The sequence below is a fragment of the Doryrhamphus excisus genome, linkage group LG7 (genome assembly GCF_037039965.1).
Source record: "Doryrhamphus excisus strain RoL-2023G ecotype Guam linkage group LG7, RoL_Dexc_Guam_v1.1, whole genome shotgun sequence".
NCBI classification, from domain to species: domain Eukaryota; kingdom Metazoa; phylum Chordata; class Actinopteri; order Syngnathiformes; family Syngnathidae; genus Doryrhamphus; species Doryrhamphus excisus.
The window spans coordinates 14,800,043-14,825,208 of NC_136363.1; the positions used below are offsets into that span (position 1 = coordinate 14,800,043).

Below are 25,166 nucleotides of genomic sequence, written 5' to 3' on the forward strand. Positions count from 1 at the left end.
CAGAACTCGTACCCAACCCGAGGACCACTTGTATCACTTTCCTCTAGAGAGTGTCCATTAGCATGCGCTAACTAGCATATGATAAGTCTTCATTCACCTTGAGGACACCTAATTCTCCCCTGGCTATTTTTACCCCCCCCGCCCACAGGAAGTGAGCACAGAGGACATGATTAAGAGCAAGTGAGGCTGACTGGCTGTCACACGACAAATACTGACTAACTGGCTCTTCTACTGTCTGAAAGCATCTGTTGACTTTCCCTCCAGATGGTCCAGGCAGTCTGGATGCAAGCCTCACGGCCACGTGGTCAAACACCAAACTCTCTGGAGGTCAGTGCATCCTCCCACCCCCCCCCCCCTCAGGTCTTATCACACCAGAGGGAGAGGCTGCTTGGCTGACCTTGGTCTATTTTGGCCTGCTTACAAAAATATGTATCTGGCACACATGAGGACCTCATGTCTCTATGCTTCCAGCTTTTCAGTGACAAGAGTGACGTCAGGTCCACACCAAGACCAGGAGACCAGGAGACTCACACGCTCCTCTCGTCATGCATCACATGTCAACAAACGCTTATGATTAAGCAACAATGCTTACTGTAGTCCAGGAATGGAATTATGCTTAGCCGTTATCATGGGACAGTATTTGCGTCACTTTTAAGATCACAGTTTTGTTCGTGATGGGTACGGTAATTGAACATTTGAACAATACAAAACATAAAACTGCAGAACTTTTTAAAATGCAACACAAAACTGCCAGAAGGTAATAATAGACACATAATAGACAGTAATTTGTACAAATAATTATAAATAGTTATATAATAATAATAATTATTATTATAATATGTATTTATATTATATATAATATAATATTTATATAATAATATAATAATTATTATTTTATTATCATATAATAATAATAATAATAATATTATTATTATCATTATTATTATTATTATTATTAATAATAATAATAATAATAATTATTATTATTATTATTATAAGGCTAAGGATAATTCCATTCCTGGACTACAGTAAGCGTTGTTGGTCCTCCTATAATATATAATAATAATAATAATAATGATAATAATAATATTATTATTATTATTATAGGAGGACCAACAAAACCCTGCAGTGGTAGAGACCACTTTTTTTCCACCTACCCAAAATAAACTAGAAGAGCCCCCCCTGGGACCAGACTGACACCTGTCTGTGGAGTATTTCACCATGATATAATATTGATACATGGAGTACATAGTGTTTGATATCACAGCTCCATGCACAGTCAAGCCCTGTAAATATAAGTATACATGTATAATACTGTACACATAATGAGTTCTTACAGTATGCTTGTCAGTACAGATTGGCGTCCTATCATGTTGGCCATTTTGTCACAATGGCGACATTCCAACCCCCTTGATGACAGATTTTCTCAAAAGCGACTTTTTCTGCCGTCGTTGAGGAGTTTTGGGGTATTTGTGGACTCAAGAGTGGAATCATGCATTGTTGTGCTGTTGCCAACCCCCCCCCCCAAGGCAGTGCACAGTCAGCTTCCAAGCCACGATGCGGCAGGGGTGGAGCTTGGCCTGTTTCTATTGTCTTTATTGGTAAAATGAAGTTGAGGCGCCTACAATTGAAGAGCTTGCAACCAAAAGGCGCTAAATCCATTTTGACTGATTTCGAGAAAATCAATGATTTTTAACTACGCACATATCAATCTATTTGGTCATCAAGTCTATATTGCAAATGAAAGAGCTATCAAAATAGGTCATAAAAAATGCATGCTATAAAAATCCTGCACACACCATGTATTTTATATTTTTTTTTAATTAATTTTTTTTTCGGATTTAGCGCCTTTTGGCTGAAATGATGGATTTAGCGCCTTTTGGCTGAAATAAATTTGAAGTCACCTTTAACTTCTTCAGTGGCATTGTTGTAAAAGAATGTAAGGTGCTTTAATGTGCTATGCTAATAAAATAATTACAACACAGAAGCCATTCTCAACATACAATACAAAATAATTATTATTAATTAAATTAATACAAATTTTATTAAAAGCAGTGCTCATATTTGACTGCACCATGAAGGTGACAGTGACAAAAATCATCTCATTACAAACTCTTTACATTGTATGTTTTTTAGTACAAGTAAAATAATGTTTCTCATGAAAGTTGGAGGTGTCAAGGTAGAGACATGCCTTTTATGGCGTAAAAAAAACTTCCATGTTACAGAATACTGTAAAAACACAATTTGTGTTCTCCTGAATTGCATAACATACTGTAACTATCACACGTGTACTTAATGTACACAAACAAAACAGGATGTGCACTGATATTGGCTTTCTGTATGTGCAGTGCCAATTGTATTCTTTTCTCTGATTGGTCAGATTATCAATAGATAGGGCCAATCAGAATAAAGAATAAAGAAAGGGATTTAGCTCCTTTTGGTTGAAATCTGAAATGGAAATAGCGCCTTTTGGTTGAAAGCATAAATTTCATATCACTTTTTTTCATATTTTTTAAAATGATTTCAAGACCAAAATATGTCATTTGGATACACATGACAGAGGTCTATTAAACTCATGAAAAACATGCAACTTAGTGAAAATTGGATTTAGCGCCTTTTGGTTGCAAGCTCTTCAATTCTTGGTCATGTTTTTATTACTTACTTTTTTTGTCCGTCATCCAAGGTTTACATGCTTTTTTCCCACAGCAGTTTACCACATCATATGCAAATGATACGCAAATGTTATGATGACTTGGTGCGCCCATTACCTCCCAGCTCTCCTACAATAACAATGTTTATATGTAGGTCACTTATATCATTTTTGGAGGATTATTTTTTTGCATTTTGTTTTAGGAGGAGCATATTTTATGGCTTCATGGTCCAAATTGGTGTGTCCCGTTATGTGCATTGCTAGCACCCGTATGGGGTGCTAGAACACACAGAATGGGGAAAGACATGCATGGTCATGTTTGAAAATGACTGAAAATGGAGCTGCTGCAATGTCATTCTACTATATGTAAAATGACAATAAAGGGCATTCTGATTCTGATTCTGATGTTTGACATCAGGATTGTGAATGATGCGCAAAATTCCCAAAAATGACGTGTGGGGGCACCTGGGCTTTAACAATTCCCTTGGAATCATCCTGACCTTTGCCCTTTATACGGCGCCCTTGGCCAATACATTGAAAAATGAATCAATGTGATCGGTATCCGTATTAGCCAATTTCAGTCCTGGATGACCGTTATTGGAATCGGCAGCATAAAACCCTGATTGGAGCGTCCCCAGTAATTACATATCAGTTTGTCAATCATATATCAAATTGGGGGGGCGTGAAAGCATAACACAAAATGATTCAAAACGACTGAGGTACTGTAATGTAAGCTAATGCTTCATCAATGTAACATTACTGACACCTTGTGGTCAGAATACCACATACATACAACTCGTCTTTCAATATATTTGAACTAATAACAGGCTATATTCACTTTTATCTTTGGTATTTTCTTCCTTTCCTCTAGCAAAAATTGGGGTTATGTCGTTGTGTTTCTGCATGGGATCATTGTTAGCGTAGCATATGCTCTGTGTTTAGGGAAGCTGAAGTAAACTAAGCATACACATGGTCCCCCATACTAATTAGGAATCACATATTCATTTCTCAAAGTCAAGGTCACGGGACCCAATCCCATTACCTCCCAGACTGCTGTTGTCGTGTTATGCTTCGACTGTCAACTAGCTTCTTCCATTTATTGCGACACCCCCGTTGTGTTGAACTGTGCCCTGAATTAATAAATGGAGTGCGCCATTTACACCGGAGCACATCGCTCTCACAATACTTGACCGTGATTCGCACGTCAATATCTGCTGTGATAGCTGAAGGAACATCAATGGCGCCGTGTGACACTGGGTTTGATTGATGAACATGAGAGCGTTTACAACCAGATTTGGATGTAGAGCGCTGGAAGACGTTGGGGGGGAATTAGAAGTAAAGGTGGGGAGGGAGCTCAGAAGCTGGAATAAGGGAAAAGGGGCGGTCATAGGAAGATGAATGTGCCTTACCGATCCATTTGTCATTCCCGTACCATGACAGATTGCCTTTAGTGCTGTCGTAGTATCCAATCTTCTTATAGCTTCCCCCTGTGACGGAGACAGAGAATGACTTAGAACCACTCTCATTTTAATATCAGGCTGTCCATCCTCCACACGTCACCGGTCCGGTTGACTTGGAACTCTACTGGACAGTTTGTTCATCTTCTTATCGGTTTATTCAACAGCTTGCCACTCATATACGCTATTATTTCATTTACTGTCATTTCCAGTGTTTAAGCTGCTACTTTTTTTCTCGTTCTTTGAGCCCTGAGGCTTGTACAGTCATGCGGCTAATTTATGGCTAGTAGTGATGTGGATGCTAATATCGTGTTTTGAAGTCTTACTCAGCCATCTATGACACAGCTTACGTTTGCTCAAGCAGAGAATAACTGCAACTTCTGTTTGGATGACTTGGACCGCCAACCGTCCGTTACCAGCGTTGGGTTTAGGAGGATATTCATTCATTCATTTTCTACCGCTTATCCTCACCAGGGTCGCGGGGGTGCTGGAGCCTATCCCAGCTGGACTGGTGGCCAGCCAATCCCAGGGCACATATAGACAAACAACCATTCACACTCACATTCATACCTATGGACAATTTGGAGTGGCCAATTAACCTAGCATGTTTTTGGAAGGTGGGAGGAAAGCGGAGTACCCGGAGAAAAAGAACATGCAAACTCCACACAGAGATGGCCAAGGGTGGAATTGAACTCGGGTCTCCTAGCTGTGAGGCCTGAGTGCTCACCACTTGCACGCCGTGCAGCCCGAAAGGAAGAGGATAGCTCAAGCTAAATTGCTAATTTTTTGGAAACAACAAAGCACGACAACGAAAGAGAGAGAGGCTGACAAAGTGTGTGATGAAGGAATTCTGAGGTTGTTCAATTTTGATGCTTTCCAAGACAACTTGAGTGGTTTTAGTTCCCAGGAGACGGAGGAGGATGGAGATGAAGGATTTTTTTTAGGTAAGCTGCTGCTTAACTCGCCATCTCACAGTCACGGTTTGCACTTTGACTAACTCATCAAAAGTTTAAAAAATCTTTCCGTCTAACTTTACCGTGTGTACTAAATGACTCAGGTTATGTTATGGCGTGGACATCTGTTGTAGTCTTTCAACTTAAAGGCTGCGGCTTACATAAGGGTCTGTAGTCAGGAAATGACGGGACCTTTGTATCATACTCAGTGGCAGTAGCCATTTGAGACATACTCAGTGGCAGTAGCCATTTGAGACATACTCAGTGGCAGTAGCCAGTTGAGACATACTCAGTGGCAGTAGCCAGTTGAGACATACTCAGTGGCAGTAGCCATTTGAGACATACTCAGTGGCAGTAGCCATTTGAGACATACTCAGTGGCAGTAGCCAGTTGAGACATACTAATGGCAGTAGCCATTTGAGACATACTCAGTGGCAGTAGCCATTTGAGACATACTCAGTGGCAGTAGCCAGTTGAGACATACTAATGGCAGTAGCCATTTGAGACATACGCAGTGGCAGTAGCCATTTGAGACATACTCAGTGGCAGTAGCCAGTTGAGACATACTAATGGCAGTAGCCATTTGAGACATACTCAGTGGCAGTAGCCATTTGAGACATACTCAGTGGAAGTAGCCATTTGAGACATACTCAGTGGCAGTAGCCATTTGAGACATACTCTGTGGCAGTAGCCATTTGAGACATACTCAGTGGCAGTAGCCATTTGAGACATACTCAGTGGCAGTAGCCATTTGAGACATACTCAGTGGCAGTAGCCAGTTGAGACATACTCAGTGGCAGTAGCCATTTGAGACATACTCAGTGGCAGTAGCCAGTTGAGACATACTCTGTGGCAGTAGCCAGTTGAGACATACTCAGTGGCAGTAGCCATTTGAGACATACTCAGTGGCAGTAGCCATTTGAGACATACTCAGTGGCAGTAGCCAGTTGAGACATACTCAGTGGTAGTAGCCATTTGAGACATACTCAGTGGCAGTAGCCATTTGAGACATACTCAGTGGCAGTAGCCAGTTGAGACATACTCAGTGGCAGTAGCCATTTGAGACATACTCAGTGGCAGTAGCCAGTTGAGACATACTCAGTGGCAGTAGCCATTTGAGACATACTCAGTGGCAGTAGCCATTTGAGACATACGTATATATGTATATATGTATATATGTATATATGTATATATGTATATATGTATATATGTATATATGTATATGTGTATATATGTATATATGTATATATGTATATATGTATATATGTATATATGTATATATGTATATCTAAAACTATATATTTCATATATATAGATATATATCGTTTCAATCAATTCTAAAACATTGACAATTGTGTTCCTCTTTTATCAAGACTCCATTTGCTCGAGTGATGCACTCTTGCATTCCTACTGGTGCAGGCCACACTATCTGTGGCTGAGGATGAAATATTAATGCTCATGTGCATACTTAGACATGCATAATATCGGTCCATATTTACAGTTTGATGGTAAGTGCATTCAGTTTTTCTGATGCATTCCAGCGTGGCAACAAGCTGCGGCATACCTTGAAGCTGTTCAATTAGAGTCCAGGCCATCCGAGAACCTTGAGCATCAAATATGACGTGACCCTGGAAGAAAAAGGAAGGTGCAATGTTTTAACACCTGTGGTTGTGCATCGTGCTAACTAATGCTAATATCCAATCCAATGCTTTCCAAATGCAACTCTCTCCTCGGCCCTCGGCCATCCTCTGCAGCAGGGCTGTTTTTTTTAATCGTTTTTTTTCTTAAAATATACAGCAACTCAATAACAACTAAAAAAAACCTGGCAAAAATGTAGTAAAAAAATATCAAGAAAAAGAAGTAGTCTTAGTATATTATACAATATAATAATTTTAGCATCATAAAGTTGAAACATTAAAGAAGAAATACGTATAGTATTATTATTATGTACTGTAAAATTTTATCATTATTATATATTACTATATACTATAAAATAAAAATATTAATATACTATAAATATTATGAAAAAACAAATTAATGTCATTTTTGGAGCATAGAGTTGAAATATTAAAGAAGAAATATGATATTATTAATATGATATTATTATGAGAAATAAAATAAAGCAGTAATTTTGGTAAATTTGGTTGGGGAAAAATAAATATTATAGGATTAAGTTGAAAATATTATGGGAATAATGTCATAATATGAGAAAAAAAACATTTACAAGACGAAAGTAGTTTATAACATTTTTAAAAATACTACAGCAGAAATGAAAAAAACAGCTGGAAATTTACAGGAATAAAATATATTAAGATATAAATTTTAACTATTGGATTATGCCCTGTGATTGTCTGGCAACCGGTCCATGGCAGCTGGGATAGGCTCTAGCACCCCCCCCCCCCCCGCGACCCTTTTGACAAGAAAATGAATGAATGAATGAATGAATATATGTATATGTATATGTATATGTATATGTATATGTATATGTACATATATGTATATGTATATGTATATGTATATGTATATGTATATGTATATGTATATGTATATGTATATGTATATGTATATGTATATGTATATGTATACATACACACATATATACATGTTATGATGTATTGTTAAATTGTATCATTATTATATATTACTATGTATAAAACGTAAATATTAATATGTAAATACTAAGAAAAAACACAAAAGTTGTATTATGACATGAAAAAGCCACAGTCGTATGAAAATGAAAATATTTGATAATATTATGAGGTAAATTTTTGGAGCATATAGTTGAAATATGAAAGAAAAAATATTGTAAAAGTTGTAATATTATGGATAAAATAATGGATTAAATAAAGTTGTCATTGGCTTTTTTGTCAGATTGTGATGTACAATAGCGTACACGAAGGGATTTGGTCATCCCCAATCATTTATATGATTATACATTTATATTGTCTTATTATCACGTGTTTCATGTATTCTTTTGAGTGCGGCCTAATATGATAAGATATGATAAGATAAGATATGTAGCCGCCAATAAGAAAAAACAACTGCAGGGTGCCAGACAGTCGCCGCCTTCTGGCGTGCTCGTTCGTTCTTGGGGTTTCGTACTCACGGAAACTCCTTCAAAGGAGCTGGTGTTGAGGGCTCGGTAGATTTCAGCCGTGATGTCTCGGTTGTTGTAGTTGAAATCCTCCAAACGGTGACCCTTGGCCTTGAGAGGTCCCACAGTCTTGTTGAGAGCCAGAGCCAGAGCCCACACGGCGTCGTAAGCTAGGGGGGCTTCTTGAAAACCTCCGGTCTCTTCTGCATTTTTACCCCCCAGCTTCGACATCAGCTGGTCCAGAAACTCCTGGGACGTCTATGAAGGAGATGACAAGAGGAACTTGAGTTCAGTCCCTACGTTAGATGGACTATTTTAATAGTCCAGTCATCTAAAGCCTGTTGTTTGGATTCATGGAGTCATCGGTTCGGCCCCCAGACAGCGGACCCAATCAATATGAAGCAAGCACAACCAGTAAGTGGTTTGGTCCGCAGCATATCATGTCCATCACTGCTTTTCAACGTCAAAAAACAATGTGTGTGAATATCCTGTTCGGCCTGCTCTCACAGATATCAACAGGGATTACATAATATTATTCATTAATATTACATAATATTCACATTTGAGAGGCTAAGATCAAAGAATATTGACATTTTGAAATCCAAGCACAATAAATCCCACAATAGTTGTTAGCTAAGTAGACAATCTGATGAACTCTCGCAGCTCTGAACGAGAGGTCTGCTTGTCTTAAACAGCATGATTTAAGAATTTGTGTATTTTGGAAAAAAAAACCCACAATAGAGTGAATCCCCAAAATTCAGAATGGGTTTACTCTCCTCATTCTGATTAGTTCAAGGTCGTTTCCTCTAAGGGTGTCTTCCAATGTTCACTCATCCAACTAACAATCTCAGTAGAATCATATGAAAAGGTGAGGAAGATTGTACCATTCTGATGACATGGGGGTGGCCACAGTTGCTTCTAAGCATGCATTTTTTCATAAAATGTCTTTGTTTATATTAGAAATGTTATAAAAGAATTTGAAAATGACACCCGTCTTCAACAGGACCTACACTTATGCAAGATGGCAGCGTGTACGCACAGCCAAGCCCGGCGTGGCGTGACCTTAAAAATGGGCTTCATAATCAAAAACCCTCCAATGTGGCTGAAGCATTACCAGATCCAGATCCAAGATCCTTCCTCGGGTATTGATTTCACATAGCGACATAGAAAGGAACGCTACAGCCAACATTAAAGGGGACAAAATGGAATCAAATAAAACAGACCGTTTTGGAAATCCAAAGAAATACAGAATTACAGATTCTGGAAGATCCACAAAGCTTTCTGAGCGGGTTATCGTGTGGAGCTGCTCTATAGGAGTCCACAATGTAACTGCCTCTCAGTCAGCCTATACCAGGGGTGTCAAACTCCCTTTGGTCTGCGGGCCGAATACAGCTTAATTTGAGATCAAGCGGGCCGGACCAGTAAACTCATTGCAAAATTACATAGAACTAACAATAAGCCTACTTTTTTCCTTTGTATTAGTCACTAATACTAATAATTAGTGCAAAGAATGAGTAAATTATCAAAATGTTTATTAACAGAATTTTCCTTTTACATTATGAACAATATATTATGAACAAGAGAATAACATAAGAACATAAATAAAGTATGTGCAATTTTAACAACACTTTTACACACTTAAACATATATTTAAGTGTGTTGTACATAAAACTGATCACAGAAATAGTAACAATGTTCCAAAAACATTTATACCAGCCTTGTGGAACTTAAAAACACTGTTTTTCAACATCTGGAAAGCAATTTGAACAAATGAATAACTTTCATAGCAATTATTCGTCTTGCTTGGAATTTGCCCTTGAAACTTGACATCGTTTTTCCTGCACAAGTGCATCAATATGAGGTATCATGTCCTGAGAAGCAGCCAATTTCAGAATCTCATTCAAATGCTTATGTGTGAGCTTTGAGCGCAGCTTTGTTTTATTAATGTTCATTAGTGAGAAAACTTGCTCGCAAAGGTAGGTTGTCCCAAACATGGACAGTGTTTTAGCAGCTAGTGCTGTCAATGTGGGATAGCCTGGTAGGAGGTACTTGTAAAATGTGTCCAAGCTTACAGAGGCAAATCTGTCCTTCAGTTTTACATCACACTGCAAATCAATGATTTCAAGTTGCATGGCAACGGGCAAATCAGAAGCTTTGACTGTGAATGGTGAGAGAAAAACTGCAAAATCTGTTTCGAGTTCGTTAAAAACCTGAAATCTTTTCTCAAACTCCATCAACAGCCCTGAAATCTTCTCTTTGTACCGTTTCACGTCAGAATTAACGCTTGCTGCGCACATATCTTTTAAACAGGGAAAATGAGCAGGGTCACCGCTTGCCACCTGCGTCTCCCATAACCCGAGCTTTAACTTGAATGCACGTATGCTGTCATAATACTGTGTTACGATTTTTTTGCGTCCCTGCAACATTTTGTTAAGAATATTCAAGTGCTCAGTGATGTCAACCATAAACGCAAGGTCCTGCAGCCACAGCTGGCACTGTAATTCCTTAACAGGTTTACCTTTTTTCTCCATGAATTGTCCGATTTCATCACGTAAATCAAAGAAGCGCTTTAGCACAGCACCTCTGCTTAACCATCGTACGTTCGTGTGATAAGGCACACCATGGATAATGTTACAGTCACTGAGAAAGCTGTCAAATTGACGATGATTGAGACCTCTGGCTCGGATGAAATTAACAGTTCGGACAACCACCTCCATGACGTGATCCATTCTTAGCGATTTGCTGCATAATGCCTCCTGATGCAAAATGCAATGAAATGTCCAAAAATTACCTCCCCCATTTGCGGCTTGTACTTTATCTCTGAACTTTGTCGCAACACCTGCCTTTTTACCGATCATTGACGGCGCACCATCAGTAGCCAGGCTTACGGCGCGTGACCAGTCCGCTCCGACTCTGTCCAGCGCTCCAACGACGGAGCTGAAAATGTCCTCAGCTGTTGTGGTGTCGATCATCGGCACCAGCTCGAGAAACTCCTCTGTGACATTCAAAGTCTTGTCAACTCCACGAATGAATATGGCCAGTTGAGCGACGTCCGTGATATCAGTACTCTCATCAATCGCAACAGAAAATGCCACAAATGACCCCACTTTGCGTTTTAGTTGGTGGTCCAAATCTGCAGAGAGTTCCGAAATCCTGTCTGCCACGGTATTTCTTGTCAAGCTTATATTGGCGAAAGCATGTCGCTTCTCAGGACACACAATTTCAGCAGCCGTCAGCAAGCAGTTTTTGATGAACTCTCCATCACTGTACGGCTTTGATGCCATTGCTATTTGGCTCGCAATTACGTAGCTGGCTTTCACCGCAGCATCACTGGCTTCTCGGCTCCGGGTGAAAACAGATTGCTGTTTCTTCAGACGCGCCATCATTTCATTTACCTTCTGTTTTCTCAATTCTCCATGCAAACTGTTGTATTTTTCACCATGCTGAGTTTCGTAATGGCGCCGAATATTGTATTCTTTAAGCACCGAAACTTGCTGCTGGCACACCAGGCACATGGGTTTCCCATTCACCTCCGTGAACATATAAGAACATGTCCATTTTTCTTGAAAAGTCCGACACTCTGTGTCTACTTTTCTCCTTTTCGACAAAGACATTTTGCTGATGAGGGTGCGAGGCAAACGGAAAAGTAGATCATGCAATTGTCGCCAATAGACGCTGTACAGACGTTCAATTTTACCAGGTCAAGGTGGTCCTAGTTCCGCCGCAGTGTTGCTTTCATGTTGTCTGCACGTACTAAAACACTGCGCCCCCTAGCGGATAATACAAGAACTACAAATTTGAAAGAAAATTCATATTTTTTTAATACAATGCAGCTTTCTTCCCCGGGCCGTACCAAACCACCAGACGGGCCGGATCCGGCCCGCGGGCCGTATGTTTGACACCCCTGGCCTATACGGTCAGTTTTAAGTTCCTTTGGTTTTTGGTTCCTACCCAGCTGCATGTAAGTTAATGAGGTGGAACTAATTGTCTGTTTCCGCAGGTACACCTTTAAATCGTTACCTCCTTAGAAAATAAGCTTCGTTGTTTGCCACACTATTTAGAGCTCAAAAGCTAATAAGTGCTAAAAGTTAAAGAGTTTATGTGTTTTGATTATTTTCCTTTCAGTCCCTTAGTGTCTTAGTTTACAGTTTGCCGTACCAGCTAATGTTAATCATGAATGTGTTGCACAAGTGATGCTTGTTTGTTGATGGAAATGTATGTAATGTGGCAAATGTATTTGCACTACTGGAAAGAAAAGGGTTTCATGATAAGAAAACAAATCTGTAGACATAATGTTATTGTATATTTGTGTATTATGTGACCAGTCATTGATTGGATTTTGTATCTGTTTGAACCCCTTTTAGTTCTCACGTTGGTTTTGCAATAAATCCATCAGTAAAACACAAGAACTAGTTGCTGTCTGGTGGTCGCACATCCGAGAGAGTTACACACAATACACAATACACAAAACAAACACAATAAAAAGATACAAAAATGAGCACAAAGGGTCCCTTTAACTTTCCCAAACTCAAAACAAAAACACAGCAGCAGTGACGGCAACTCCAACATGGCGCCTTACCTTTTGGTAGTGGCCTGAGGAACCAGCATGTAGTGAAGCTACTAGCTAGCGTGGTGTGGCAAGGCGTCATATACAAATAATGTAACTTTTCGGAGTAACAATTTGAATAACAATAAAAACATTAGCCACGTATACATGGAGCCAAATATTCCAATTGCATTGGGTTTATTTGCTCAAAGGGAAAGAATTGAACCTTTGCATACACCTCATTCCCAAAGAAAAATGAACATATAATGGGATTCCCAGGGGTGGAATATTCCTTTCCCCAATCCGATTGAGGTATCTTGTACACACACGCAGTTTATTCATGTTGTACAAGAAAGGACTGTTCCCACTGTGGTTCCTAATAGTGTATGTGTGCAAGTTCAGTTCAGCCTAGGAACAATCCAGCTTCCCAAACCAAAGAATGACCCTATCAAGACCAAACAGTCACATCTTTGGGTCGTACCATTTCCCACGGTGAGAATGTCATTATACTACAGAAATGCAGTAGAATGCAGCGAGAGAAGTAATGACCCAAGCTGCCGATGTTGATTTCTTGTATCCTGTCATGGTATATTGTCTCATATCATGAAACGGGACAATCTGCTCCTTCCGATAGATTTCCCAACGCCGCCCCACAACCCATTCCTCTCCCAGCCCATGTCGGCACTTTGAAAAGCCATTCTGGTAAAAAGACACTTTGAGCCTTGGTTTTATGTACAGTCTCAGGGAGAACACAACCTTGACATTCCAGATGGTTGCTTTCACAAATGGAGCTGGGAAAACGCTTGGGGAAGCTGCCCGGACGCTTGCAAGCAGGTTGGATTTCAAAAAAAGGGATTTGATTTTTCATTGGAATGTCTATATCCTCCATTAGAAGATCATTTCTTTGCATGAATACTCTGTTGTGAGCCGATTCAACTTTTGGTTGAACAGCTGAGAGGACCAGGCAGTGAAGCCATGAGACGGTTTAGAGAATTGATGAACCAACTAGGATACGGGATTAAGCCGCGATATCTTGGGTATCTGTGATTGGGTGGTAGGTTACCATGGTGATTCATTCTGCGGATGATCCTGCTCCACACCAGGCTATGGTCCAGGATCTATTTAATCTCATCCCTTCTCTCCATCAATAATGATTCCAGTGCGAACAACACATTATTATCATCACATTTGTTGAATTAAATTATGGTTCCATGCTTTCGCTTTTTGTTTTATGACCGTGGCAGTGTTGCCTTCCTCCCCCGATAGCGGGTTCTATTCAAGGAAGACCCGTGCACGCACTCATCCGGAATTATTTTCAACTAGCTTGATTCATCAGTGTCTGTGCATCCTGGTTTGGCCTTTGTGAAACCAATAAAGCCTGGATTGTTTGTTTAGGTTGGTTGAGCATAACCCAGTCATTCATCCTTGGTGTCTGATCCATCTTACTTTTGCACAACGGGCCGAGGGTCTCGTTTGGAACTTAACCATAACGGGTCCAAAGAACTCCTGCCAACTCCACCCTGAATGGGTTTGACGTTTTGATGTTAGAACAAACATCAAACATCAACATTGTGGAGGTCAGGATTTTCTTGTTTTGATCCTTCAGCGGACGAGTGGTTAGCGCGCAGGCCTCACAGCTAGGAGACCCGCGTTCGATTCCATCTTCTCTGTGTGGAGTTTGCATGTTCTCCCTGTGCCTGCATGGGTTTTCCCCGGGTACTCCGGTTTGCTCCCACATTCCAAAAACATGCTAGGTTCATTGGCCACTCCAAATTGTCCATAGGGGATGGGATAGGGATAGGGGTAGGCTCCAGAATCCCCCGCAACCCTCATGAGGATAAGCAGTAGAAAATGAATGCATGAATGAATGAATGAATGAATGAATGAATGAATGAATGAATGAATGAATGAATGAATGAATGAATGAATGTACACAGGATATATGGTGTACATGAAGATACATTCTTGGAATACCCAAAATACTATTCAACGCAAAGAAGGATCACCAGCTTCCCGACAGACAGGACTCAGCAGGTGGGGCATCGCCACCACCAGCACTGGGGTCCCCTTCTCCCTCTAGACTATGACTGCACCTCAGGAGACCCTTCGCTGAGACTCCTGAGGTTTGCTGATGATGTGACAGTCATTGGTCTTGTCCTAGATGACGAGGAGCCTGCATACAGATACAGATTGTCCTCTGGTGTGGTCAGAACCATCGGGAACCGAACCGGCTAAGGACTGTGGAGATGAACTCCCCCCGCAATGCTCAACAGCACAGTGTGGACACCTTCGGGTTTCTGGGTAGCACAATCTCTCAGGACCTCAAGTGGCCCTCCCACTTAGACACGGTCCGTAAAAAGTCCCAGCAGAGGTTGTACTTCTTGCCAAAACTCAGAAAGTTCAATCTTTCCCGGGAACTGTTGATCCAATCATTCAGTCTGCACTTCCATCACTGGCTGGTTCATATCTGCAACCAATCAGGAACGGGAACGGACCGTAAAGGACCATTAGGTCAGCAGAACAGAACCATTGGAGCTGACTTTCCTTCCATGTGTGACCTGTATCAGTCCAGGACCCGGAAGCGGGCATGGAACACTCTGCAGACCCCTCCCCTCAAATAGGCGCAAGAGAGCACTATACGCCAAACAATCAGGTACACAGACGCTTTCTTCCCCAGGCCGTCACTCCGATCAACACTTGAACGCATCAATGTTGACCCAAAAAAATAAACAACACTTGAATGTAAATCCTGTTTTAAAAAATATGCAAATACTGTTTTTTTGTATTATTCTTATCCCGTTTTCACATCTTAATCTGACTTTGTGATTATTTTGTTATTGAAGTTTTTGTGTATTTGTACAGTAGAACTGGGTCAAATCCCTTGTTTGTGGAAGCAGAGTTGGCCAATGAAGCTGATTCTGATTCAAACAAATAAACTAAACAAAATGTACTTCAGAGCAATACAATGCAGGTATAATACACAACAACGTTCCGAATCCGAGGAGACGATTGAGTCCTCGAGAAGAAAGAAATGTGAGAAGAGAGAGAGTGACAGTGTTGATGTGATAGGATGTGTAAAAACAAGCTAACAAGTCAAATCTGACGATTGTGGAAGAAACACAACTATTAATGGGTGACATCTTCAATAACATTACTAATTTGGTCCAGCGCACCACTGTGCGCAGCCAATTTGGTAGACTGGGCTGCGCCGGGATGGGTGTGGCGGTGCACCAGGGGAGGTGTCCACACTTTCAGCTTGGCGCAATGACAATTTGCTGACAAAATAGTGCAAAGCTCGCCGGCGCCGACCCGGTCTATTCTTGGCGCAGGCAAAGCGCACCCTGCACAGTGGTAAAATGGCTGATGGGCCTTCACCTTAACCTCACAGGCAGGTTTTTAGTAGAATGAACAATCAAAGCAACCATTATTTAATGTAAATTAAAATTATAAATAAATTGTCCAGGCTGCACGGCGGACAAGTGGTTAGCCCGCAAACCTCACAGCTAGGAGACCCTGGTTCAATTCCACCCTCGGCCATCTCTGTGTGGAGTTCTCATGTTCTTTTTCTCCGGGTACTCCGGTTTCCTCCCACATTCCAAAAACATGCTAGGTTAATTGGCAACTCCAAATTGTCCATAGGTATGAATGTGAGTGTGAATGGTTGTTTGTCTATATGTGCCCTGGGATTGGCTGGCCACCAGTCCAGTCCCCGCCTCTCGCCCGAAGACAGCTGGGCGAGCACCCCCGCCACCCTCGTGAAGATCAGCGGTAGAGAATGACTGAATGAATGAATGAATGAATGAATGATCCGGTGTCAAATCCAAGAAGTCCCACACAATGGGAACTCAACTTGATGGCAGGTGAAAGCATGATGCCAGTCAAGGTATGGCTTTCAATGCTGAGAACACGGTCTACTGTGGTGCTCTGCGGCGGTTCTACTAGCAGTGGTAACGATGCATGGCACAAAGTAGAAGGAATCATGAACCAAGAAGGAAGACGACCTGCCAGTGTCACAAGCCCAGACGGCCATCTGACTGCACTGACTTGGATCATGACGCCCCCCAGTTTGTGTTTGTCACTAATATCATGTTTCAGAAAACATTTATCATACACTATGATATGATATGATGTCTTTCATATACGTGTGACATTATTGTTCTTGCGAATGCCAATGCCATAATAAAATACATCGAAAACATTCTACTCCGTACTCTCCTGTTAGAATAAAATGTAGATAGAATGAATATAGTGTTAGTTATCACCCTTATATCCATTTGCTTAGACAATAGAAAGTGTTTGAATGTGCTGAAGAAGAAATGTTCCCGTGACGCTGATCACAGACCCCTAGCGACCCCCAGGTCCTGGAGGTGCCTGGATGCGCCAACAGCAACCCTGCAGATGTTCATGTTAATCCTGCAAGAGTGTGTCAAGATAAGAACTCATAAAACAATAAAAGTAATGACTCTCACATATACACACACACATAGACAAACAAATACAGCTCGTGCAACTGCCTTCTCCCACCTCCCCCTTAGAGTTGCACGACCATGTAGTAGGGACCACCGACTGCATATTAAGAGTGGAGCGGCATGTCACTGGGTATGTGGTTTTACTCTCCTCGCTGCGAGTAACTTACAACAATATACAACAATATTGTTGTCTGTCTCTTCTGTATTTCTGTATTGAAGTATTTTTAAAAGTGTCACAGGAGTTTGAACCTGACATCTCCTCATCCTGAGTGCTGCCGTCCTTCAATTTATTTCTTTTTTTTTTCCAGCAGCGAGTCAAAAACATGAAAGGTATGATATTATGCTCTGTTGAACGAATGGTTGAACTTGACTGCCATGATGGAATGATGGATCACACTTTTACAACAAAGTATCCGAGTTTTCCTGGAGGATTGGGTGCTTCTTTTCTTTTTGTTTGTGCTAATCATGACTTTTTATCCCTCGTAATATTACAATGTTATTTATACTTTTTCTTCTCTTAATATTTTGACCTTATTGCTGTAAAATGACTGCTGATTTTTCAGTTTTCTTGTTAAATGCTATGCTAAGAATGTGCTACGGACCAAAAAAAATGGCACCCAAGCCGCACTTTGGACACCATTTCCGTAAACAATCATTCTGCTCAGCACCAGCCAAGAAAAACTCCTTACCAGGTTGGAGGCTCCTCGTACGGTTTCTGGATTGAGCATGACGATCTCAGTGGTCACATGACCTTCCACGGCCTCCGTCATTTGCTCCACTGTACAGTTGATGGACGAGTCCTTAATCTTAAACCAGTTGTCTGCGTACCAGCCGATGAGGAACCACACGTATTTCTTTCCGTACAGCTTCTCCTTGTAGACCTGCAGAAAGAGGAGGGACACATTTGGGATCATTCATGTTTAAAGAAGATAACTTCATGTTAGTTGTGCTTGGACATGGGGGGGGGGGCACTTGAGAGAAGAATTTATATGCATTGCAGTTCTATTTTATTGCTCCAAATGTCAAGCATTGTTATAGTGCTTTAATATATCATTTCCAAAAGCAATCACATTTTATTGGGGCTTTAAACATTACTGCAGGACTGCAGAGGATTCTTGTGCTGGGTACTGCATATTTCTATCTTGCATTACAATAATATCTCATTTGAAAGATGATTAATGCTCTACAAATTATAATACATATACAGTCAAAATATTCTAACTGTAATAAATACAACTGTATACATAATCATGCCAGCCGTTTTAGCTAGGCACGGGCATAACATCTCATTTGTCCGTTAATTGATTGTTCAGAATTCTCTGAAACGGATTTGGATTTTGTCCCCCATTTAAACTTGACTTAGCTTAGATGAATTGAGATCCATTAGTGTGGAAAAGGTTACAGTACAAAACAACGGTTACCCTTCCCAGATGTGGCCAGCCAACCAAAATGACCCCAAGAGCGTAACGACAACTCATCCAGAGGTCACAAAAGACCCCGGCCACAAAGCCATGACTAAAGCTTTGGGACTGCAGCAACCCACAGTGAGAGTCAGTATCCACAAATGGGGAAAACATGGAACAGTGGTGAACCTGCCCAGGAGTGGCCGGCCAACCAAAATGCCATCGGGGGGTTATAAAAGACCCCACAACAAAGTCCAAAGTCCACAACGTCCATGACTCCACCATACAAACGACACTGGGCAAAAACGGGGCTGGGGGGCTGTTTTGGTGCTCCATGACCCGGAAGACTTGCTGGGATAAATGGAATCATGAATTCGGCTGTCTAGCAAAAAATCCTGAAGGAGAATGTCCATTGTCCATTGAATGTACATTAGTTCCATGATCTGAAACATTTAAGTGTGGCTTTGGTTTAAACCATCGCCGGCTGTGGCGCTTGTGCAGGACCTGGAGGTCCACTTTTTTGTGACATTTACTTATTTTCTGGATTGCATGTGTCTAATCTTATGCATTAAAAAACAAGAAGTTGAGACTGTGTCTGGACAGGTGACCAACCCAAACATCAGTATCTTCTTGTTAAACCCTACCTGAGGTTTGTAGACGTGTTTATTAGTTGGTGTGTGTCTAGTCTTGTGCATTAGGAAGCAAGGTTTTAGGTCTGTGCTCAAACCAATTTTTGAAGCAATGATGATAATAATAATGATAATCACTACCTCTATATTTATGCATGTTAGCCTAGGTACCTCCAACAATTTATAGTTACAAAGGTATTGCGGTAATATTCTTACATTTCTCATGTCAGTCAATCAGAGATTCCAGCAGAGATGACAAGACAGTAGAATGATCACTATTAAAATACTATTCCCACTTATATTTCTAACCAGACACTTAGCTTGTACGGTGTCACATTTCATTGAATTTACAACTAAATTAAATTCAACAGTGCCACCAACGTAGAAGTTTTTTTTTTTTTCCTCAAAATCAACAATATTTTTTTCCTGTGGCTACCGACAACCAAGCAAACAAAATAATGAGTAACATTTAAAGAGGAGAAAGGGAAAAAAATAATAAGAATATATATATATATATATATATATATATATATATATATATATATATATATATACATACACTTTATATACACGTTTCCAAACTAATATGACCTGCATCAAGTAGTCAGACCTTTTAGTGTCGTTTAACTGATGGTGAAATTGGGCTAACTTTTATTGTCGCTATTATAATTTGATAAAATCCAATCTTTATATTTTCGTTTAAATTGCGATATGCTTTTACTCTCCTTAATTTCCGACGGCAAACTCTCCCATTGCTTTATTCCACAATTGGAAACACAGAAACCTTTTCTTGCGGTCCGGTAACTTTCAGATTTAAAATGGTTTGGATTTGTGAATTGATAGGATATTTCTTTTTCCTTGAACAGACTTTGAATGTTTCCTGGTAAGAGTTTATGTTTAGCTTTGTAAATGATCTGTAAGGTTTTCAAGGATATTATATCTGCAAATTTGAGCAGTTTGGATTCGAGGAATAATGGATTAGTATGCTCTATGACACCTACTTTATGTATATGGCCAATTGCTCTTTTTTGCATGAGGACCAGAGGTTGCAGATTGGTTTTGAAGTTGTTTCCCCATATCTCTGAACAATAAGTCAGATATGGCATTACAAGTGTGGAATATAGGATGTGAAGAGATTTATAGGTTAAAACATGTCTTGCTTTACTGAGAATTGCGACATTTTTGGCCATTTTTTTTGCTGTGTAGTTAATGTGTGGTTTCCAATTGAATTGGCTATCGAGAATGACACCTAAAAATCGGATTTCATTAACTTGTGTGATTGTTGTTCCACCAATTGAAATTTTAATCTCTTTGTTTTTTAATTGCTTTCCAAAATATACACATTTTGTCTTTTTCATGTTCAGTGATAATTTGTTTGAATCCAACCATAATTTCATCTTGAAAAATGCTGATGTTATTTTGTGGATCAATTCATCAAGATTTTTTCCTGAGGAAAACAAAATAGTGTCATCGGCAAAAAGAGCTGGTTAGACACATGACACAGATCATTAATATATAATGAGAAAAATTTAGGTCCTAGCACAGAGCCCTGGGGGACCCCACAGGTTACTTGCAAATGTTCCGAGTTATAATTTTCCATACTAACATACTGTACTCTTCGGTCTGGGTAACTTCGAATCCATTTTAATGCTAATCTGTCCAATTCCCTCAGTAGAATATCATGATCTATGGTATCAAAAGCTTTGCTCAAGTCCACAAATATTCCAATGGAGTGATTTTTTTCTTCAAGAGCAGATGATATTGTTTCTACAGTGTCCATGAGTGTCCATTGAATAACTTTTTGAGAATTTTTGAGAACTGCGGTAATAATGAAATAGGTCTAAAGTTATTAAAGTCCTGTTTGTCACCTGATTTGTATACTGGTATAATTTTGGCTATTTTCATTTTGCTGGGGAATACACCTGAACTGAAAGACAAATTACATACGTATGTGTGTCAGTGGTAAAGCTATATGTTTAATTGTGGATTTAATTGTTGACACGTCGAGATCATTGTAGTCTGTTGATTTCTTACTGATGAATTTGTTAACTGTTTGTATAATTTCATTTGGTTCGACTGGGGATATGAACATGGATGAGGTATTACGTTCTGTTAAATTTTCTTTCCAGCCTAAGGGGAGTACTGGATCTGGTTTTTCCCTGGCCAGTGTTGGTCCCACATTTACAAAATATTCATTTATTTTATTTACCACAGTATTTTTATCAAAACATTCTTTGCTTGCAATGCGGAAAAAATTGGGGTAATTATTAGATTTTTTTTTCCTTTTATCACAGTTTTTAGAATACTCCAAAAAGCCTTCATATTATTTTTGCTTTTTCCTAACTCGGTACTGTAATAATCTTGTTTGCTTTTCCTTAAAATGGAAGTTGATTTGTTTTTATATGATTTGTACCTACTTTCAGCATCCTGTGTTCTTTGTTTGATGAAGTTTTTATAAAGTGCATTTTTTTTTCTTACAAGCATTGTGAAGACTTTTTGTCATCCATGGACATGGATTATTATTCTTTTTTATACAATGTTTTTTGATTGGACAGCACGCATTATATATAGTATTGAAAACAGTCATAAATCTATTGTATGCACTGTCCACATCATTATCTGATAATACCAAATCCCAGTTCACTGCTTTCAATTCATTTTCCAATTTGTTAAGTGAGTTATCATCTTTGATTCTTCTGTAATATATTTTAGATGTGCCGCAATATTTTCTTCTATAATTAGTGTTGTATAATAAAAATATTGGTAAGTGGTCACTGATGTCGCTCAAGAAGATCCCACTTTCCAGGCTATTGGTGAAATTGTTTATGAAAATATTATCTAATAGTGTTGCACTGTGAGTTGTAACTCGAGTTGGTCTGGTTATGGATGGGTACAAATGCATACTATATACTGTTTACGAAATTGTCTATTGCCTTGTCATGACCGGTTTTTAGAATATCAATATTAAAGTCTCCACATATGAATACATTCTTATGATTTTTCAGTGAGTATGTTTGCTCCATCCATTCCTTAAATTGTTGGATATTTGCTGACGGTGGTCTATATACACAACTCACAAGTGCACGCTTATCTTTTTCATTAAATATTTCAATTGTTGAACTTTCTACTAAATTATCTATGGTAAGTGACATGTTATTTATGACTTTATATATATTTTTTTTCTTTACAATAACTAAGGGACCTGGTGTTGCCATCAGAGAATTGATGAAAAGCGGTCCACTAAGCTAAAGTTAATTTCCATTTAAGGACCGAAATAATACTAATTATTTTAAGTCAAAATAGCAACTAAATGCTGATTAATATTTTTCTTGAATATATCCATATTTGGTAAGGTGGGAAAGGTGTGAGCTGGCAGCGAGTTCCATAGACGGCATGCCCTTGGTACGTAAGAGGATTGGTGAAGATGTGTGCGAGACCTGGGGATAGTTACACAGTATGGATGTGCAGTAGAGGAGGATCTTGTTGTCCTCAAACTAGCAAACGCCGGGGGGATGATCGAACCAATTTCCAACGATGGCTTGAAGAAGAAATGTCTGTAAAATGTGCAGAGAGTAGCAACATCTCTTCTAAGCTCCAAGGGGTAAATACCAACATTGATTGAGTCTTCAATGTTCAGAAGACGCAAGGCCTTCCGCTGAAGTCTGCATAGAATACTGAGAGCAGTATTGCCAGCTCCACTCCAAATGGGTGATGCATACTCCATGAGGGGTCGAATGTAGGCCTTGTAGATGGTAACTCTGGCCTTGAAGGGGAGAAGATCCCTTGACCGGCTTTGCAGTCTTCTTAGCAAGATATGTAATATACGGGGTCCAAGTAAGAGTGTTGGTAATAACAACACCAAGAAGGGTGATGCTCTTGGTAGGCTTCAGCTGACTGCCCATGAAGTGAAGAGGGGGGTGTGTCTTGTCACGCTTCCTGCTGATAATCATCTCCTCTGTCTTGCTAGCATAAAAAGTAATGCACCAGTCAGATGCCCACTTCTCAATTGCGTGTAGGTCTTTTTGCAAACTGTCAGTGCACATGGCACGATCTGCAGGATTCTTGATGACTGCATGGAGAGTTAAATCATCAGCAAATAGGTGAAGGTCGTTGTCAAGGTGTGAAGCCAGATCATCTATGAACATCAGAAAAAGAAGGGGACCAAGGACACTTCCCTGTGGCACGCCTGCAGCTTTAGGTCCCTGTTCCCTGTTCACATACAAGCCAACTCCTCCTCCTCCTTTATTTTTCCCATATAGATGAATGAATTCGTATCCTTCTATGTCAAATTGATTTTCTATAATATATAATATATAATATAATATAATATATATATACATATATATACATATATATATACATATATAATATATAATATATAATATTATATATATATTATATTATATAAAATATAATAATTGCTATAATATTGAACGGCTGTGTGAATTCACTTATGAAGTTTTTAATACTCAAAAAATTGGAAGGCAAACTGCGTGCATTAAAATGAACTATACTGAATTTGCCTTCATTATCTAATTGGTTATATTGTTCAGCAGTGTAGTATTTACTATTTATGTTTATATTATTGAAAAGATTATTGTCAGGGTCTATATTCCTTTCATTTTCTAAATCCCTATACTCTTGGCTCTCAAAGGGGTTTAGTTCAATATTTTGATATTGTCTAATTAATGATTGTAGTTGCGTACGTGATGATGATTATCCATGTGTATCTGTCATTATGGTATGATGTGTTGATTATGTTTCCTAATACTTGTCCAGATCATGAATTTGCCTCACCACCATCACTCTTGCCTCTTCTGGTGACCCATTTTGTTTTATGTAGACCTTGAAATTCCGGACCCATGTTTGCTGGATTTTCATGTTTGGCGTGCTTTTCTTGCGATGTCTGCGTTCCGTTTTGTCAAGTGTTCGTTAATGTAGATATCAGTACCTTTAAGTTTGCGTCCTTGTTTTAGCAGTTTTTTCCTTTCTGTTGGTGAATCTAATTATTACTGCGGGTGGTCTTCCGTGTGAAGGCAGGGGGTGACAAGCTTCGATATGTTCCGTTTCCAGTTTAATTCCCAAGTTGTGTAGCTGGGTCATCGCCTGCTGATCAACTGAGCTCAATTCAGAATCGCTCGATTCGCCGGTCCCTCTCTCCTCAGGTACAAGAGCATACGAGCGCGGACGAATCTTGATACCTGTGATTATGATGTCATTTGATCTTGTATATTGCTCCAGATCGTCCACTCGTTGTTCTAGCTCCAAAATCCTTTGCTCCCTTTCGGCGTCTCTAGCACTCAGTCTTTTCATCTCTTCCTCCATAGCTCCGAACCTCCGTAGTAGCTGCTCCTGCTGTGTTAGCACCATGCTAACATTGGCACTCAGGGAGTCCAGTGCGCTCCTGATCTCCTCAAACTCCTCCGGAGCAGGTCCCTTTTTCGGTGGCATTTTCCCTCTCTTTTGTTTTTAATTAGTTGAAGAAAAAAATGTGTTAAAAGTCAAAGTCAAAGCTGCCAAATCCAAATCTACTGAGCTCGTGGCACGGGAATGACGGCAGGAAGTGACACGGGTTGAGGGGCAACCTACTCCTTTTGGACATGTGGAACTGGGAACTGATTATGGGATGCCCTCAATTGGAATCTGATGCATGTTCAAATGAAATAAAACCATTACCATTACCATTACCATTAAATTGACTACTGCCAATACACACTGTGTTAGGGTGTATGTAGGTTTGTTGCTCCTGAGTACCATTATTTCCAATCCAATCCAATCCAATCCACTTTATTTATATAGCACATTTTATAAACAGAGTTTCCAAAGTGCTGCACAGACTAGTAAAAATAAAAAGTAATAATCCAAAACTAAAAGAGCATTTAGAAATAAAATAATAAAATAGATATTAAAATATTAAAAACAAGAAACAAAGCAATAAAAGTATGAAAATAGAACCAGTTACAAT

General features: G+C 39.7%; 1 protein-coding gene across 2 annotated transcripts in view; it reads right to left on the reverse strand.

The window, feature by feature from the left end:
- The window catches only part of gabbr1b (gamma-aminobutyric acid (GABA) B receptor, 1b), a 159,423-nt gene that overhangs the window by 32,673 nt on the left and 101,584 nt on the right, over window positions 1-25,166 (reverse strand). For both annotated transcript variants that reach the window (XM_058047926.2, XM_078792222.1), the window contains 4 exons: window positions 17,859-18,050; window positions 8,167-8,412; window positions 6,625-6,688; window positions 4,060-4,137 (listed from right to left, as the gene is read on the reverse strand). In XM_058047926.2, the coding sequence (XP_057903909.2) occupies window positions 4,060-4,137; window positions 6,625-6,688; window positions 8,167-8,412; window positions 17,859-18,050 (580 nt within the window). The remainder of the gene's footprint in view (window positions 1-4,059; window positions 4,138-6,624; window positions 6,689-8,166; window positions 8,413-17,858; window positions 18,051-25,166) is intronic.